This window comes from Schistocerca nitens, chromosome 11, assembly GCF_023898315.1.
Source record: "Schistocerca nitens isolate TAMUIC-IGC-003100 chromosome 11, iqSchNite1.1, whole genome shotgun sequence".
NCBI lineage: Eukaryota > Metazoa > Arthropoda > Insecta > Orthoptera > Acrididae > Schistocerca > Schistocerca nitens.
Window position 1 is genome coordinate 55094252 of NC_064624.1, and position 18772 is coordinate 55113023.

Consider the following 18772-nt stretch of genomic DNA (forward strand, 5'->3'; position numbering starts at 1 on the left):
AAAACAGGTCAGTGAATTTCCAATATGGTATGTGGGAATAGCACCACTGAGCGAACATATTTGATGGAGCAGAGTGGTGCACCACTTGACAGGTATATACACTGACAGGAAAAAATGCAATGCCCTCAAAGACAAGGTCACTTGAGAACTGAGACGGAAGCTCATATTATCTTCAACTTCTTCCAAACACGAGTACCAGAGCCTCTCTCACAGTGAAATGCACCAGCATGAAATAGTTACACCCATTATAATATCTGTCTTACCATAAATATCTTTTTATGTACTGTGTTCATTTGTAATGCGTATATTGTGTGTACTTGATATTATTAAATTCTCATTCACAATGTATTTCACTAAACTTTAGTGTTTAACGTACAGTTTTCAGTCCATTTGTGATTGCAGTATCATTGGTTTATACTGGAACTTTTTGTTTACAGAAATATTCACAGTTTTGGAGTAATACAATATCCACTGCAAAATTCAACCCTGTTAATAATCATTTGTTTTAGAAGCAACACACATTATTTGAAAGATCTAATTTTCCTACTTCAATTAAATGTTTTACATATTCTGAAAAACTGGTATTTCAAAAATTATTCTTATTCTAAATTATCACATTATAGAACGTTCAAATCTTAAAAATGTATACTGTCCAATATCCAGTGTTATACTTTCTTAGACCCCAATTTTTATTTCTCCAAAAATGATTAATTTTCCTAGAATAATGTATTAATTTACGAAATGTTCAGATCAGAAAATTTAACTATCCAGAACGAAAATTTGTGTCAGCTTATGGATATCACTATGTTCGTGCCTAATGTAAATCTATATTCTACAATTTTCCTGCCTTTTGGTTATATTACCATCATAGCTGTAATAGCTTTACATTTTAACAATTTTGTAATACCTGTACTATGCACCTCTTTAAAAGATGTCACACATGAAGCGGTAGTCACCATTTGATACACAAAGTCATGTGTCACACTATTCAATATGTAAGGTTTCAGAGTCAGTCAGTGGCTACCATTCATAGAGTAAAGTTACTATTTTATTTATCTGTTCCATCTGTGTCTTTTTGTTACACCACTCATGGGAGCTGTGGCGTTTACCAGTCCGTGATAATAAAAGTTACATAACTCATTGCAAGCAAGCTGATCAGCATGTGTTTAATAACAACAGATGTACCTGAATGAAAAGTAAACTCAACAGTGGTGTGCTATTACTAACTGTTTAAAGCAACCAACAATAACAGCAACAAGACTGGCGAAGATGACAATCTATGAGACTTAAGAGGCATCAAAAGAGGTTAGTGAAGTTCCAATCAGATATGTGGAAATAGCACCACTCAGCAAATGGATATGGTGGAGAAGACTTGTCCACCATTCCAAAGGAATATACATTTCTGGGAAAAAATCTAACTTCCTCATTGTATTTCATCATTGCAGGAGTATATGATAAGTTCAGATCAAATAGAACATCACAGAAGAGGAATGGCATCCTGTGACAGATGTCCCACACATCTCACCCCTATTCTTGTGCCTTGTCAATGGTTCTTGCAGGCCTTCGAGAATGAGTAGGTTTCTATTTCATGATGTGCCATACATGTTCAACTGGCATACGATACGGTGATCTTCCCGACTAGGACAGTTGTTGTACACTACAAAGAGCATGTTATATCACAGTAGCCTTGTCTGAAGGTGCACTGTCTGGCTGAAAACGTACATCACCAGGCTGCAGAAGAAATGGCAGTAGCATGGCCATAACAGCCTGTGCAATGTAATGGGCACTGGTTACTTTACCTTGCAGAACAGCAAATGTGATCATAACTGATGGCCCCCACACCATGAATCCTCAGATGGGACCTGCTGTCATGCAAAAATGCATTCTGGAATAGCCAGCTCATCAGCTCTATGGCCATACGTGTGTACATCTATCACTCACATACAAAAAGAACGTACTCTCATCACTAGGGACGACACAGTGCCGTTGCACTCTCCAGTTAACTCTTTCATGACACCAGAATAGCCATGCTTGGTTCTGTCATGTCAATGTAGCCTGTCCAGAGACACATGTGATCTTAATCCTACTAGAAACAGACCATTCCCGATGGTCCCTGATGACAATGCAGGTGGAACTTGTGCCCGTATTTCATCCTTGGATGATGTTTGGTTGGCCTGCTCTATTCACACAATGCGGCAGTCTTGACGTGCACCTTACTATGTCGATGTCCACAACCTGGCCTACATGTATGAGAATGGTAAACAGACCACTGTTGAAAGCAATGACACACCAGTAATACATTGTGCCCATCACGTGCAGCAATTTATCAATATGTCCATCCAGCTTCCCACAGGCCCACAATGCGACTGTTTAAATGGCTGAAACTATTCAACATGAGAATGTACTCACTGGTAGGGCATGGTTGTGCCCTATAATGAATGTTCCAAATACTTATAAACTCAGTACTGCCTATACTCAAAAACAATGGGTGCACAGACATGCCTCCTGAAAAGCAGCTGATCACTGATAACTGTGACAAAAGAATCACTTACAACCATTCAGCAAGTGCATGTTATACCCACATACCGCTGAACACTGTCTTGAGTATGTTGTATTTTCTTCTGACAGTTATATCAATTTCACTAAATTTGCTGAAATGAAATGATATCAATGGTAATGAAATCAATGTCGATGGAAATGCTGAACTAGCAATGTAATAAATGAGTTGACAGATGGCTGTAGTGTTCAGAAATAACAGGAGGAAACACTCAGAATGAAAATTTGAGTCGGGCCTGGGGCACGCTCAAAGAGCCTAACAGTTAAGATAATGCAGCAAAAAGCAGGAAACCCAGGCTGAAATCCCCTGTACTCCATCTGTGAGCAAAAACAGAATGAGGGGAACTACAATGCACTACAAAGGAATAACCACTCAAATTAGTACGAAAATCAGCAAATGGGAGAAAAAATTTATAAAGTTTTAAAACTTCGGGAAAATACTCATATGGGGTATAGAAATAAGAAACAGAAAAGTTCCCCTTGATAGTGGGGGTGCGGCCCCCTTTTATCTCCTCCAAAAGTCAATTTGTACCATATTTTAAACTTATACACAAAAAGACTCATTTTTCGAACAGAGCTGTTATTAGCAAATGTTTTCCTTGGAAAATTGTACACGAAAAAGATCTTGTGCATCGTTTCATATATGCAAACAGTATTTGAGATATAAGAATTGGAATAGAATACTGTTAACATAATAGTTTGCCCAGTTTTTGTTGCTTAGCAAAGTATTTAAATGAAATGCGTAATTAATTGTACGGAAATATTCCGTAGCCTATATATTCTACTTGCTGATATATCTTTTGCGATCAGTATTGCTAGCGATCAGTATTGCTGAAATCAGGAGTATGTGCCATCAATGAAAACGTCAAGTTCGCCTTCCCATTCACTCAGCACTCCCCTACCACTATTATCACTGTTGTTTCTTCCTAATCAGTGTCCAATTCAGTTGAGTTAATGTTGTGAAGTGTTAAAGGAGTGCCAGAGAGTTCTGTTTTTGTGACAGTATTCATCAGTTTGCAGTGTTATGAAGTGCTTTTCTCAGTCTCATTTCCTTTGTCTGGACTCAGAGAACAATAATGCTGGACCCTACTACCTGTTTTAATTGTAGTAAATCTGTTTCGGAAGGAAAGACATCAATAATGACAAAGGCCTTGGAAACTCTGATGTGCATCAGCAAGGAATGGAAAGATGGGGGTCATAATCTTCTACAGAACACTGGACTGGCTGAAGTGCATAAGTTACATCGACATGAATATATTAATCAATGTCATATAAGGAAATTAATTAATCCTTATGTTGCACAAGTAGATGGTAAAAGTTTGAGATCCTCTTCCTCTTACACATTCAATTTTTAAACAAAGACTGTTTCATATGTGCTGAAAAGTGTGACATAGAGGCATAAACAAGAAAACCACTCCGAAAACACCGGGGAGTGTTTGGCATTCACTCTTTAACTGTGAAACATATACAGCTTGATAAAGCAGAGAAACACGAAGATGATTTTGGTAGAAAGGTTGTCAAAAGCATCAATAGTGTTTTGTTTTAGAAGCTGCAAAACCCTGTTATCATCAAGATCGCTATGCTAAATTAGTGTCGAAGCCCTCCTCTGTTCAAAAAAGATACCTTCCTCAAGATACCAACTTTCATGCTGCTTTTCAAGAATTATGAAAATTTATAGATAGTTCAGAGGAATATCAATTTTCACTGCCCAATTTGTTGCAGAAAGTTAATGTGCCTCCCAGGAGGAAAGACAGTGACTATAAAAACTCTTAAAATAAACTGACTGAACACTTCAGTGATGGGGTCTTGTTTGCCACAATGCCAAAAACTCCCCCAGTTGTATGTTTTCGTGGCACTGGCCACAAACCTTTCAATCAACTGTACAATGAACGAGCTGTTAAAGAAAAAGATGAGAGAAAGAGAACAGTAGGAGAATCAGTAGCTATCATCCGTGGAGATATAAGAATGACTCCTTACAGGGTTGCACATTATCCAGATACCAATGACTTGACAGAGAATGCTGAAGTTATGGTTCCTGACACTTTACACGAATTTGTGAAGAGTGTGGTTTTGTCAAAAAAGAAAGGTAGTGGACAGTCCTCTCTAAAAAAAAAAATGTACCTGCAGTGTACTTCGCTTTGTAAAGTGGGCTCAAAAAACATTGTTGTAATTGTCTCGAATATGGGTTTCTGCTCTTCCTGTAGCACTGTGGCTTTATTTGAGGCTTCTTCCATTGGGTTCCAGAAACCAAATATTTCAAATTGTTCGTTCTAACAGTTCATTTTCAATAATGCTGACTTCAACATTGCGACAATGATGGGCAAAGGTACATTCCATGCTATCGGTGGAATCAGGTGTGTGACTCCTGGGGGAGCGGCAGAACATCAGAAAGTAACGAAACTCTCTGTCATATCAAGCTCTACTGAAACAGTAAGTGCCCAAAAAATTAGTCTGCTAACACTCCAAAGCCAGAATAGAGTTGGAATTGAAGGAATTGTTCTGCAAAATGTCTACTCAGAACAATCACTCACGAAAACAACAGTGGCTACCAATCAAAATTTGAAGCTATGGAACAGTTCTGCAACTTACATTTGGTTTTGAGTGATCAACATCTTGAACTGGGAGTGAAAGGATAGCTATTGATGAGAAAATTCGCATAAGATTTCAGCAATGGTTGCAACAACACACTCCATCTGCTTATAAGGCGCAATTGTACCCTTTATGATCTGGATTAGTAGTGTCTCAGGAAGTAAACTGCTACAAAGCTGTGTCTGTTGGTGAAAAAGCTCTACAAACGATAGTTACTGTCTCATCAAAAATTGGTTCTCTGAAGCTTAAGCAACCCAGCATGGTTAGGACAATGTTCATGTCAACTGTTAGACTTGATAAAAATATAACTGAAGTAGATACAACACAGTTATTTCAGAGAATACTGTGCATGTTTCCTTCACCTGATGATTTAAAGGATTTCTTCACACTTGAATTGTCAGTGTACCAGTGTCTCTGTTTGACAGCAGTGGATTGATGAGGAAAACAGAAAAGTTGCTGTACAATCTTTTTCAATCAAGTATCTGAAAGGAATATTGACAATAATTAATCGAAGTTCTTTGTTATAGATGGAGGGTTTCTTATCCACCACGGGTGGCCCAAGAATGGAACTTTTGGTGACATTTATAAAACCTTAGTAGCCTATATTCAGAGACATTATGAAGATAATAATGCTGTTGTAGTTGACAGATATTCAGAAAGCTCTCTGAATATAAAAACTATTGAATGCCGTGCAAAAACTAGACAGTTTTGGTATTGAAACCAGGATTGTGAATGACGATGCAGGTGTTGAAATTGTTGCAAAAGCAATAAACGCCTCAAAATTTTACCAGCAGATGATTATTGTGGGTCAAGATGTAGATCTTCTTGTGCTGCTCCAGGTGACACAGACATAATCTGTATGAAGGAATGCAAAGACAGCATCAGATCAAGGTGTTACAGTTCTAAAGATGCATGTAACTGCTAACTCATTCATGAATGAAAGAATTCAATACTGTTTCTTCATGTGGTTCTTCATGTGGCTGCAACAGCACTTCATCCTTGTTTGAGAAAGGAAAGCTGCAAGCTTTCCAACTATTCAACTTGTATCCCCAGCTTCATAATATTCCACGGATATTCAACGATCCTGCTTCCTGTCCTGATACCATTGCAAAATCAGGAGAAAAATGTATACTCTCTCTCTACACAAAAACATTAGACTCCTGATGATAACTGAAATGCCATTTGATTTAAATGTTTTGGCTCATGCAAACAATACTGTCATACTCTCTCGTTTGCCACACACTACTGATGCAGGATGCCTCCACTCTTACTGAGTTTAGCTACAAGTCCAGCTATGGCTGGGGAACAACTTGGCTCCCAGAAACTGGGGCTGGAGGAAATCAAACTCATCCCTCTGCACAATTTCATGTGGCTTCAGAAGCAGGTGTGGATGTGTGAAGGCTGATCTACATTGCACGACAATGTGCAGAAACTGTCACGGACAAAGTTGCACTAATTTGCCTCACAGTGATTTGACAGGAGATTTGGATGATGATTTGATAGATATTGTGGTATTTTCATTGTCTGCATACTGTATGTATGATTGTTAATATATTAACACATAAGTAATTGCTGATTATTTTTACAGTAATTCTTAATTTTCATGAAAAAGATTTTCATTCCAAAAATTTAAGTTGCATGAATCTAAAGTAAAAGACAGCAAAATTTTTCTGTATAAATAAAAGTTTGTTTTAAAAGAAATTTCATTTTCTTTATCTACAAATTTTAGCACTCAAACTAATTACCTTGCTTAAACATGCATTTGACCTTCTCTGAGTAGAATTTCACTTGAGATATTTTCTGTCATATAGATAAATTCGTTAAATGAACTGTTTTTCGTAGAGTTTGGAAAAAGGAAAATAAATTACATTAAGGGGTGGGGATGGGGAAAGCTCCACTGACAGGGGAGGGAACTTTTCTGTTTTTTACTTCTTCATCCCCTAAGAGTTTTTTCCCAAAGTTTCAAAACTTTATAAATTTTTCCCCCATTTTTCCTAATTTGCCTGGACTAGAATGGGACTGCAGATGCTCAGTCAGTGGGCCTAAAGTGTCTGAAATAAACTACTGCTGTGAAAATATTTGAAGCATGTATTATTCAAGGGGACCTTACAATGTAGAAGACAATTTTCTAACTAGTCCCTACAATTCTGAGGAGGTATAGATTATCTATGGACAATAGTAACTCAATCCATTACCAAGTTTGTGTGCACTCAATTTTTGCAAAGTTTGTAGTTAGAATGACAAACGAAAATCAAAAGGTTTGAACAGGCACACAAGTTGAGAGATTTTGTTGTCTCATTATTGTGCATTATGTGAAATGTTATTTTCAAAGTTGTAACCTTCTTATTCTTTCTCTACATAAATAAACTCATTAGCCAAAACATTAGCTAACTGGTGTTTTGAAACCCAATGGCATCTTCATGAACCTTTATATAAAGATGGAGAAGATGAGGATGATGGAAAGTAACTGGAAAGCAGAGACTACTCATTATATTCAGTGTGTGCACAGGGCACAAAGCTGAGACACTGGAGTTGCAGGATAAGGTCCCAAAGGTTACCCAGTCAGGGAAATGACACATTTCACAGATGTGTTGCTGCATGCTATCTTGCAGGATTAGGAGGAGTTTATACCAGACTTACAGATTAACACCGATTGAAACAGACTGAGAATCAAGACATAAACCTCAAACTGGGGTTAAAAGATCACTTCACTGTGAAGAAGGAACTGTTGCAGGTTATGAAAGATTTGTCTTCCTGTTCCAGACATTCTGGAAATAACTTTATAAAAATGAGCATTGGAACAGAGAAGCAAAGAGGAGAATGAGGCTTTATCCTGCCCCAAGGTTGTCGAGTTACATTGTACAAGGTAACATGAAAAGTCACGTGTGGGGGACAGAAAATGTACTACCTATAAATCATGTTGGTGTCTGAAATTTCTTGGCAGATTAAAACTGTGTGCCAAACCAAGACTCGAACTCAGGACCTTTGCATTTCGCAGGCAAGTGCTTTACCGACTGAGCTACCCAAGCACGACTCATGCCCCCTCCTCACAGCTTTTATCCCACCAGTATTTCGTCTCCAACCTTGTCTCCTAGTTCCCAAACTTCACAGAAGCTCTCCCACAGACCTTAAAGAACTAACTCTCCTGGAAGAAAGGATATTGTGGAGACGTGGCTTTGCCACAGACTGGGGAATGTTTCCAGAACGAAATTTTCACTCTGCAGTGGAGTGTGTGCTGTCTGTTAGTGAATGATGGGTGTAGCATCAGTTTTGTTGTTGTCATCTTCAGTCCAAAGACTAATCTGATGCAGCTCTCCATGCTAGTCCATCCTGTTCAAACTACTTAATCTCGGCATTACTACCACAACCTACACCCATTTCGGCTTTCTTAATGTATTCAAGCCTTGGCCACTCTTTAAAATTTTTAGCTCTCAAATTTCCTTCCATTATCAAATTGACAACTCCTTGATGTTTCAGGGTGTGTCCTATCAACCAATCCCTTCCTTTAGTCAAGCTGTGCCACAAATTACTTTTTTCCCCAATTTTATTAAAAACCTCCTCTCCTGCTATTCACTCTCATCTAATCTTCAGCACTGCTCTGTAGCACCTATCTTTAAAAGCTTCTATTCTCTTCCTGTCTGAAGTGCCTATTGTCCATGTTCCACTTCTGCACATGGCTGCACTCCAGACAATTATTTTTTTTTTTTAAAAAAAAAAGGCTTCCTAGATGTTAATAAATTCCTCTCTTTCAGAGGAATTATTCTTGCCATTGCCAGTCTACATTTCATATCCTTTTTACTTTGGCCATCGTCAGTTATTCTCCTGCCTAAATACCAAAACTCACTTATTTTCAATGTCTTATTTCCTAATCTAATACCCTCAAATTGACCTGATTTAATTTTACTACACCCCATTACCTTTGTTTTACTTTTGTCAGTGTTTCATCTCTTTTGAGACACTATCTGTTCTGTTCAACTGTTCTCCCTGTTTCTCTACTGTCTCTGAGAGAATCACAATCTCATCAGCAAACCTAAAAGGTTTTATTTCTTTTTCCTGAACTTTAATTCCCTTTCCAAATTTTCCTTTGCTTTCTTCAACTGTTTGCTCAATTTACAGATTGAATAACATCAGGGATGGACTACAACCACATCACACTCCCTTCTCATATGACTTCCCTTTTACTCTTTCTGGTTTCTGTATAACTGGAACCATGTCACACTCCCTTCTCAACTATGACTTCCCTTTTGTGTTCTTTGTCTCATAACTGTAGCCTGGTTTCTGTATAAGTTATAAATAATCTCTCAGTCCTTGTATTTTATTCTCACTACCTTCAAAATTTCAAAGAGTACATTCCACTCAACATTGTCAAGGGCTTTCTCTAAACGTACACATGATATAAATGCAAGTTTGCCTTTCTTCAATCTACCTTCTAGGCTAAGTTGTAGGGTCAGTACTGACCCACATGCTCCTACATTTCTCCTGAATCCAAACCGATCTTCCCCAAGGACAGCTTCTACCAGTTTTTTTCATTCTTCTGTAAATAATTTGTGTTAGTACATTACAACTATGACTTATTAAATGAATGGCTCAACAGTATTCACACCTGCCTTCTTCAGAACTGTAATTATTATTTTCTTCATGACGCCCAATTTGTCGATCTCATAGTCTTTCATACCAGACGGAATAATTTTGCCATGACTGGACATCCCAATAATCTCAATAATTGTAATGGAATTTTATCTACTACAGGTGCCTCAATTCCTCTTAGATCTTCCAGTTATCTGTCAAATCCTTCCCACAATACCGTATGTCCCAACTCATCTTCACCTAGTTAATCTTCTCTTTCAGGAACATTGTACTCAAGTTTGTTTCCTTTGCACGGGCTAATTATACGGACTGGAACAGGTATAGGTGAAGATATTTTCATATGTGGTACTTAATATGTACATACATCAGTATGTTGGTTGTTTTTATTCTGCATCGAACCCATAAACACATCACAAACTTTACGCCCTGGCATTTTTTGCATGATCACAACTGCATCATTAACTGAACTACTCCTGTCGCTATGCGCTTATCATTTTGCATCCGTGTCCACACTTCAATACCTGATCAGCTGCCCAGTGGAAAACAGGTATTAATGGCTTACTCTTGCCAAATGTACTTGAAGGTACTAACCAACCTAAAAACATACAATTTGTAATGGTTATAACTATAAGTCAGCGAATGATGTAAATACTGATGTAATGTTGTTCAGTAAAGTACACCATTCTCAATCACAAAAAGAAAAATCTGCACTTATTCCCATTACACCCAGTACATTCCTTCCACTACGTATTCCCTTCTTTGCTTACTATTGGTATGCCATCTTGATAAGCTACTGAACTTTTCTCCAAAGGTCTCATTAATTTTCCTATAGGCAGCATTTATCCTTCCTCTAGCTATGTATGCTTCTATGGCCTTGTACTTGTCCTCTAGACATTCCCGCTTAGCCATTATGCACTTTCTGTCAACCTCATTTCTTAGATACCTGTACTCCATTTTGTTTGTTTTATTTGCTTTATTTTTATACTTTCCCATTTCACCACTCACACTCAGTATCTCTTGTGTTATGCTGTACATAGCAGCGTACTCACATTCCTATTTTCTTATTCATTACTTATCCCACATTACCACTGTCTGATTTTCTGTTGATAACTCTGCACTGATCTAGCCAGAACTCCTGTTTTTCCTGCCACCACACTTCACTAATTGCCGGTTTACTGAACTCTAACCTGTCAATTTCCCTTTTTAAAACCTACCTACATCATTAACGAGTCAAACATTCCACTCTCCAAGATGTAAAATACCATTTCTGTCTTTTCGTATGATGATATTCTCCTGAGTAGTCAACCCACTTCCTCCACACCCCCCACGTGCACGCTCTCTCTCTCTCTCTCTCTCTCTCTCTCTCTCACACACACACACACACACACACACACACACACACACACACACAGAGAGAGAGAGAGAGAGAGAGAAAGAGAAAGAGAGAGAGAGAGAGAGAGAGAGAGAGAGATCGAATGGTGAACTATTTTACCTCTGTAATATTTTATCCAAGAGAATGCCATCATCATTAAGTCATACAATAAAGACACATGTCCTCAGGAAGGAAATAACAGCTCTCATTTCCCCTTGCTCTCAACATTTTTAGACCATTTGTTGAGTGAGTCAATGACAAAAATAGATTCAGGGTCTGGATTCCTTCAAAATGTAACATAGTCTCAAGTCATGATGTAAAATTTAAGCCAGAAGGAGTCTGTAGTTTCTGTTGGGGTCATGGGGGTGGGGGTGGGAGTGCTCAATAATCCTTACTAGACAAGTGACAATCAAGAGGTGAAACCAGCAGAAACCAGCTCTGTGATGTTCTGCAGGCATTTTAAATACTTCAATAAGTGTCATTTAATTGAAAGATAGGTATTTTCAATGTTTTCAATTTCCTGATCATACTGAATACTGTAATATTACCAGTGACATATTCCGCGATGATAATTTTCATGCCAACCAGTCCAGAACTGCGACTACAGGATGAAAAAAATGTCCTGGGTCAATAATATGCCTGAATAGCCTGTAATGTCTTTATATTTGAGCCTCACAGAAAATCTCTGGAACAACCTGAAACAACACATCAATCACGCATGGCGTTGCACAGTCTGTTGGGAATATGAAATGGAACGATCAAATAAACTCAATGAAAGGCAGGGCAGGTGACAGACATCAGTTGATTGGTAGGATACTGGAAAAATGCAGCCTATAAAGGAGATGCTTCAAAATACACATGCAGCTATCCTAGAATATTGCTGATAGTTTGGGATCCATACCAAATATGGACAACAGGTGATACTGAAAGTATACAAAGAAGGGCAGGATGAACTGTCACAGGTTTGTTTGACGAATGGGAAGTGTCATGCAAATGCTGAAAAATCTTAACTGGATGACACCAACTGTCCTGTAATAACCTCCTTCAAAGTTCTGAAAAACAGTATCAAGTGAAGAATATAGGGATATACTACAAACGCCTACATATTTTTCCCATAAGGACAGCAAAGATAAGGTCAGACTAATAACAGCATACACAGAGACATTTAAGCAATTGTTCTTCTCTCTCTGGAATGGGAATAAACCTTAATATGTGGTAGGCACAATGGGAAGCACCCTGTGTCATGCATGTCACAAAATATGGACGTCGATATAGATGTTGATGTAGAATATACATCTGACTGAGATGTGGCGAGAATAGGATGGGTGTACACAGATGTCTGCTCTATCCAAAATGCTGTCCTGTTCTTACCACAGTGAAACAAGTGTTTTTAACATATGTGGAGATGTTAAAGTTATCAGAATGACATTATCAATTTTTATATCCATGAGCTCACAACATGAGGTAGTCGTTTCTCTCAAGCAGTGTACGTGAATGAAGCAGGAAGAAGAGCAAACAACAAGTGATAGCAGTAACCCTACAGACACCATACAGTGACTTGCAAAATATACACAAGTGAGCCAAAACATTACGACCATTACCAACTGTGAGACTAAATGCCATCTGATGGACTTTAGGAAAGTCGTAACAAAAGGATACAAGTGCAGCAAGGAGATACGGTGTATCATTCTAGCGATGATGTGCGCTCCAAATAGGAAAATCCACTGACGGAAGCAAGTTTGACATAGGATGCATTATTATTTATTCAGGTTTCTGTCACAGTCACATAAAATTTCTAAGTGGTGACTAATTTCAAACATAATGTTCATTCTGAAACCTTGGTGCGTTTCAATTGTTTGTTTGAGCACAATTCCACTGATATAGTAACATGACATCTACATGGTACGAATCAGTACAACAAATGTGGTACTGCCATAACAAACAATTGGTACATTTGACAGAATAACTTAAGTGTAGGCTAGCCTGTTGAATGTACCACTTTTGTATTATGTAACAATTTAGGGAAGGAAAGTTGCTACTCACTATATAGCAGAGATGCTGAGCCACAGATAGACACAACAAAATGATTCTCACAATCATAGCTTTCGGCCATTAAGGTCTTTGTCAATAACACACACACACACACACACACACACACACACACAAATGCAAATGCAATTGCTGTGACTGTAGTCGTGTGTGCGAGTTGTGTTTGGGTGAGTGTGTGTGTGTGTGTGTGTGTGTGTGTGTGTGTGTTGTGTGTGTGTGTGTGTGTGTGTGTGTGTGTGTGATACTGACAAATACCCCAATTGCCAAAAGCTATAATTGTGAGAATCTTTTTGTTGTGCCTATCTGTGACTCAGCATCTCCACTATACGGTGAGTAGCAACTTTTCTTCTCTAATATTGTTACATCCCTTCCTGGAATTTCCACTGTTTGAATTCCGTATTATGGTCATACCACATTTATTATACAGATTCGTATTACACAGATGTCAACAAAGTACATCAGTGGAATTATGCTCTAACAAATACTTGAAATGCAAGCAATTGTCTGAGAATTATCATTAATGTTCGAAAGTAATCAACACCAAGAAATTGTATACAACTGTGTCACAACCCTGAATAAACAATAACACAATTTAAGTTGCTGGTCCTTTACCACAAAAATGTTAGAATTACATAAAGGCACTGATTGTTATGGCACAGGGTCCAGGAATGTGGAACTCAGACTCTGAAGTTGATCAGCTGTTCTTGTGCCACTGTGATGATTGTTTGTGGAAAGCAGTTTAACCTTTGGCCAGGTATGGCTGATCAAACTCACACACGCTGAAATTTTCTGTCAATTATATTTCAACACATGACAGAAATTATGCATTTTCACTAGCAACTTCCCTTCTCCAACTCCTTTCCACTATCATGTGCTTCGGTATTGGTGTGACTGCTTTGTTGTGAAGAAACATGCTGATTGCTCAATTTGACACTGAGTGTCCATTCACATTTCACTTCAACAGTACCTTTATCTGATTATCAACATAGCTTTGTAAGCAGTACAAAACTACTTTAGAATGCAAAATGGATTTCTCTTCTTTTTGGGCCATTCAATTACTTGTTATGACTATGTGACTATCAAGTGTCAAATTGATACAGCACATCTGATTGCATTATTTTGGATCGGACTTACTTGATCACAGCAGACATCAGTTAACATGTATAATCTCCTTAACTCAAAACATGTTAAAGGAGCCAACAGGTGTTGTCTGAAGTAGACAGTAATGATTTTTTAAAGGATTTTGAAAATTCAGTGGAAGCAGATTGTGATGACAAAACTGAAGGTCATCAGGAAGATTCAAAAACACAAAGATGACAATGAAGATTAACTTTTTGAGAAAAATGATCATTACTACACTAGAACAAAAAACAGACAAAATGAAATGAAGTTCCACCATCACAGAGAATAAAGTTCTGCACCCACAATATTATTCGAAAGTTACCTGGACCTGTAGGTCCACGGCAAAAGTACTGAGAATGCTTCTGGAGTTCTGGAGTGCTGGAGCTGCCTCATGGATGACGCCATTTCATCCATTTTAGTGCTGTACAATATCATCACAATGAGATCAAAGCTTCATTTCAGCATGAAAGAGATGGGAACCAGTATATGTTACTGGACTGAAAACTTTCACCAGTCTCTTATTTTTAACCTGTGCTACAAAAGCTAACAGATAATGCTTAAAGATTCTGTCAGGAAATGATGGGGATGGACTGTCGGATGTCTTGTACTCTCACAGAACAAATGTTACGGTAGGGTAGGTGAGAACTGGAAGGATACCATGGGTATCATGGGTATCAGCAGTACATACTGAGAAACTCAAACAAATAACACATTACAATGCATGCTTATGGATTCCCAGGTATTTTTCTGGCATAATTTAGAAATATATGCTGGGCTGCAACAATGATTATACAATATGAGCAATACACCTTCAGATCTTGATCTGTGACTGCGTGAACCTATCAGTCAGGTCAAAATGTGACAGCAGACAACTAGTTTACCAGTACTGTGTTACAAAAGAGTTCAGGACAGGAAAAAATCTTCCTTTTTTTGGAACAATGAAGAAACATAAGCATGAGTTTCCTCTGACATTTAGTACCAACAAAGAGAGGAACATCCACAGTACATTACAAAATGTATCAAAAGACAATCTATTTGATGCACAGTGATACTTTTTGCTCTGATTGTGGTAAAATTCCTCATTTGTTAACAGTCATACAGTGATGGCTACGCGGGGTAGCCCCACGGTCAGAGGCGTCTTGTGACGGTCTGCGTGGCTGCCCCGATCAGATGTTCAAGTCCTCCCTTGTGTGTGTGTGTGTGTGTGTGTGTGTGTGTGTGTGTGTGTGTGTGTGTGTGTCGTCCTTAGAGAAAGTTAGTTTGAATTAGATTAAATAGTGTGAAAGCTTAGGGACCGATGACCTCAGTATTTTGGTCCCATAAGACCATACCACAAATTTCCATTTCAAACAGTGGTGATAAGGCAGAATGATTAATATTTCTACTGTTTTCGAGCTTGTATGCCATATTTTTCTTTCTATCTATAAAGATGCTTACCATTTATTGGGTGTTTAATCAGTGAAATTTAACAGAAAAGCAAATGAATAAGTGATGTGACCAATCTGATACGCCACCTGCAACCTGTTGTGGAGAACACTGTGACTGACAGAAGGTTAAGGATGATGAAACCATAGGTAGGGGACAGGGTATCACATTTCCATGCTTATCACAGAAAAGAGAGATTGAAGGTTTCCTCACTCTGTAAGGCAGAATAGTTGGTGACCTGTGGTAGACCTGGTGACAGAGTACAATGCTGGTACAGCCACAAGTGTTTCAGAGCACACTGTTGAATGTGGAATTCCACATCAGATGACCCCTTCATGCTCCCATACAGATCCAACGAGTTTGTGATCAATGATTTCAATGGATACAGTGTCATTGAGATTAGGGTGTGGATCAATGGAGATGTACTGCACAGTAAGATGAATCATGTTTCTGGTTATAACAGGTCAATAGTCAAGTCCCGACACTCCGTCATCCAGGCAAACGGCTGCTTGAAATGTGTACTGTGTCCCAGATACATGCCAGTGAAGGCAGTATTATGCTACAGGGGACGCTCACATGAGCTTCCATGCGGCATTTTGCAGTAATCCAAGGCACCATGACAGCTCTACAAGGTATGTGAGAAAAGTAATAAGACATGTTTTTAGATATCGAAGTTTTTATTTTGTTTTTCCAAATAACAATGCAGTCCCCTTCAAAGTAATTCCCTTTCGTAGCTATACATCAGCAGAGCCATTGTTTGCACTCTTGGTAGCAGTACTGAAAGGTTTCAAATGATAGGGCCTTTACCACATCAGTCACATTCTTTTGAATGTTCTCCAGAGTCCCAAAGTAATGTCTTTTTAAGACACCATTCAATTTAGGGAAAAGAAAAAAAAAGACACAACAACTGAAATCAGGTGAATAGGGAACTGCGGAACAACAGGAATTTCTTTTGAGGTCAAGAATTCCGTGATGTAAGTGGCTGTGTGACATGAGGCATTATCATGATGCAGCATCCAATTGTCTGCAATGTCTGGTCTCACTTGATCCACCCTTTTTCTGACCCTTTCTAGGACATATTTGTAAAATACCTAGTTGACAATTTGTCCTGGAGGAACAAACTCCTGATGAACCACTCCTCTACTGCAAATCAAATCAGCAATGTTCTGATCTATGATCAAGCTTTTTTTCAGTCAATGAGATGTCTCAGGCACAAGTATGAAGTAGTGGTGAATGTACAATGCCTTACAAAAAAGAAGTGAAGCACCCAGAAGGGAGGAAGAAATGAAATGAAATGACGCTTCACGGCTCAGGAGAGTACACGACATTACTTCAGTGATTACAAAATTGAGTCAAATTTACAAAAAATCTTATAACTATGATTCAACTTATCTGTATGATGTTCCACCCCCTCTGGCACGGATGCACACACTGATTCAGATGGGAAGAATGTCATAATGCAACTGTACCTGCTCCTGATGCAAGCTGGCAAAGAACTGTCATAGCCAGTTCTCGATATGCTGGATACTGGCACTGAGACAGACTTGACATCTAAGTTAGTCCCACACATTCTATTAGGGACAGGTCTGTGAATCTTGCTGGAGACATCACCGTCACACAGACAGTTCGTAGAGATGCGTGCCACATGCGGACCACCGCGTCTCTTTGAAAACTGGCACCAAAATTCTGTCGCACAAGAGGAAGCGGGAAGACTGTGTCGTATTGATGTGCCAACCAGAGTTCCCTCAGTCACTATCAGTCATGATATGAAGTTAAACCCGTTGATTTGAACTTCGGTGACACCAAGAGTAACACTGCTGTGCCTCTGCATACTCACTGACGACAGTCGTCTGGGGTAGTGCAGAAATGCAACCCGTCACCGAACATAATGCGATGCCATTCATCGACACTCCATGCATCACAGTCTTGGCAACCCTTCAAATGCAGCCATTTCTTTTAACGTGTTACTGGAAGTCTGCACAGGGGACAGTCAATCCCTAGGCTGGCTGCTGCCAGTCTCTGAGCAATGGTGTGGGATGACACAAAATGATACAGAGAATACATTATATGTTTTTGAATGGCAGGCACAGATATGAAGGGGTTATGATGTGCTCAATGCACAACACAACAGTCCTCACTCGTGGTGGTCCAGACATGGTTGATCAGGATCTTGACAAGTATACCTGTCCTCACATACCCGTGCAGTCCGACACTGGACCACTGTCTCAACCGAATGCCCCACAAATATTGATGCTGCACTATTTGGTACCGAATGGAGATCCTCAACACCATCAAGAGCTGATGAAAATGTCTCACACAAGTACAAAGCATCTGTATCCTTCACAGGGATCACTCAACAACATCTGATACTGTACACACACACTGGTGACTGTTCTACCAGTCACAGAGAATTATAACTATAATCATTTACATACCTGCCAATGTTGTGTATGTGTACAAAGCAAAATTGACACCTGACCATGTCTTCTGGGTGCTTCACTTTTTCTGTCAGTGTGTGGATGATGTTCACCATTGGTTATAAAAAAGTATTATGGATCTATTTAAAAAAAATTAAGTTGCACAAAACAAAACTTCAGCTGAATTTCATATCATACTGGTACGTCAAATTAGTTATGTACCACATTATTTAAAGATTTATTTGGGCTTTTGTGGTAGGGAATAATCTTACCAGGTTCTCGGAGAAGCTGCATCACTCGCATCCCGCATCTGGAACCGAGAAAGTGATCTGTGTATATGTAAGTGTACTACTTGTCTGCCCTGAAAGACAACTAAATGTAAAAGAGGAATCTGTGCTTTAACTAATTTTACTGAACAGACATACTATTTTTCATTTTTCTTCTGAAACAGAAATAATTATATTCAATGGCACTGACTGCACAAAGAATGCTGATATTTTGTTTGTTGCTTTAACAGCAGCAATTATTTATTTTTGCCTTTATATTGATTTCATTTATGAAAGTGGCTATCAGAATTGTTACAAGGTGCACTATTGAAGCATCCTGAAAGGCTTTTTATGCTGTAACAATGTTGTGAAAATTTATCGTATTTATG

At 38.6% G+C, this 18772-nt stretch overlaps 1 protein-coding gene across 1 annotated transcript in view; it reads right to left on the reverse strand.

Annotated features, from left to right (window-relative positions):
• LOC126213201 (zinc finger protein 721-like) overlaps window positions 1–18772 on the reverse strand; it is a 174268-nt gene that overhangs the window by 13950 nt on the left and 141546 nt on the right. The window contains exon 5 of the mRNA XM_049940833.1: window positions 18390–18427. Coding sequence (XP_049796790.1) covers window positions 18390–18427 — 38 coding nt within the window. The remainder of the gene's footprint in view (window positions 1–18389; window positions 18428–18772) is intronic.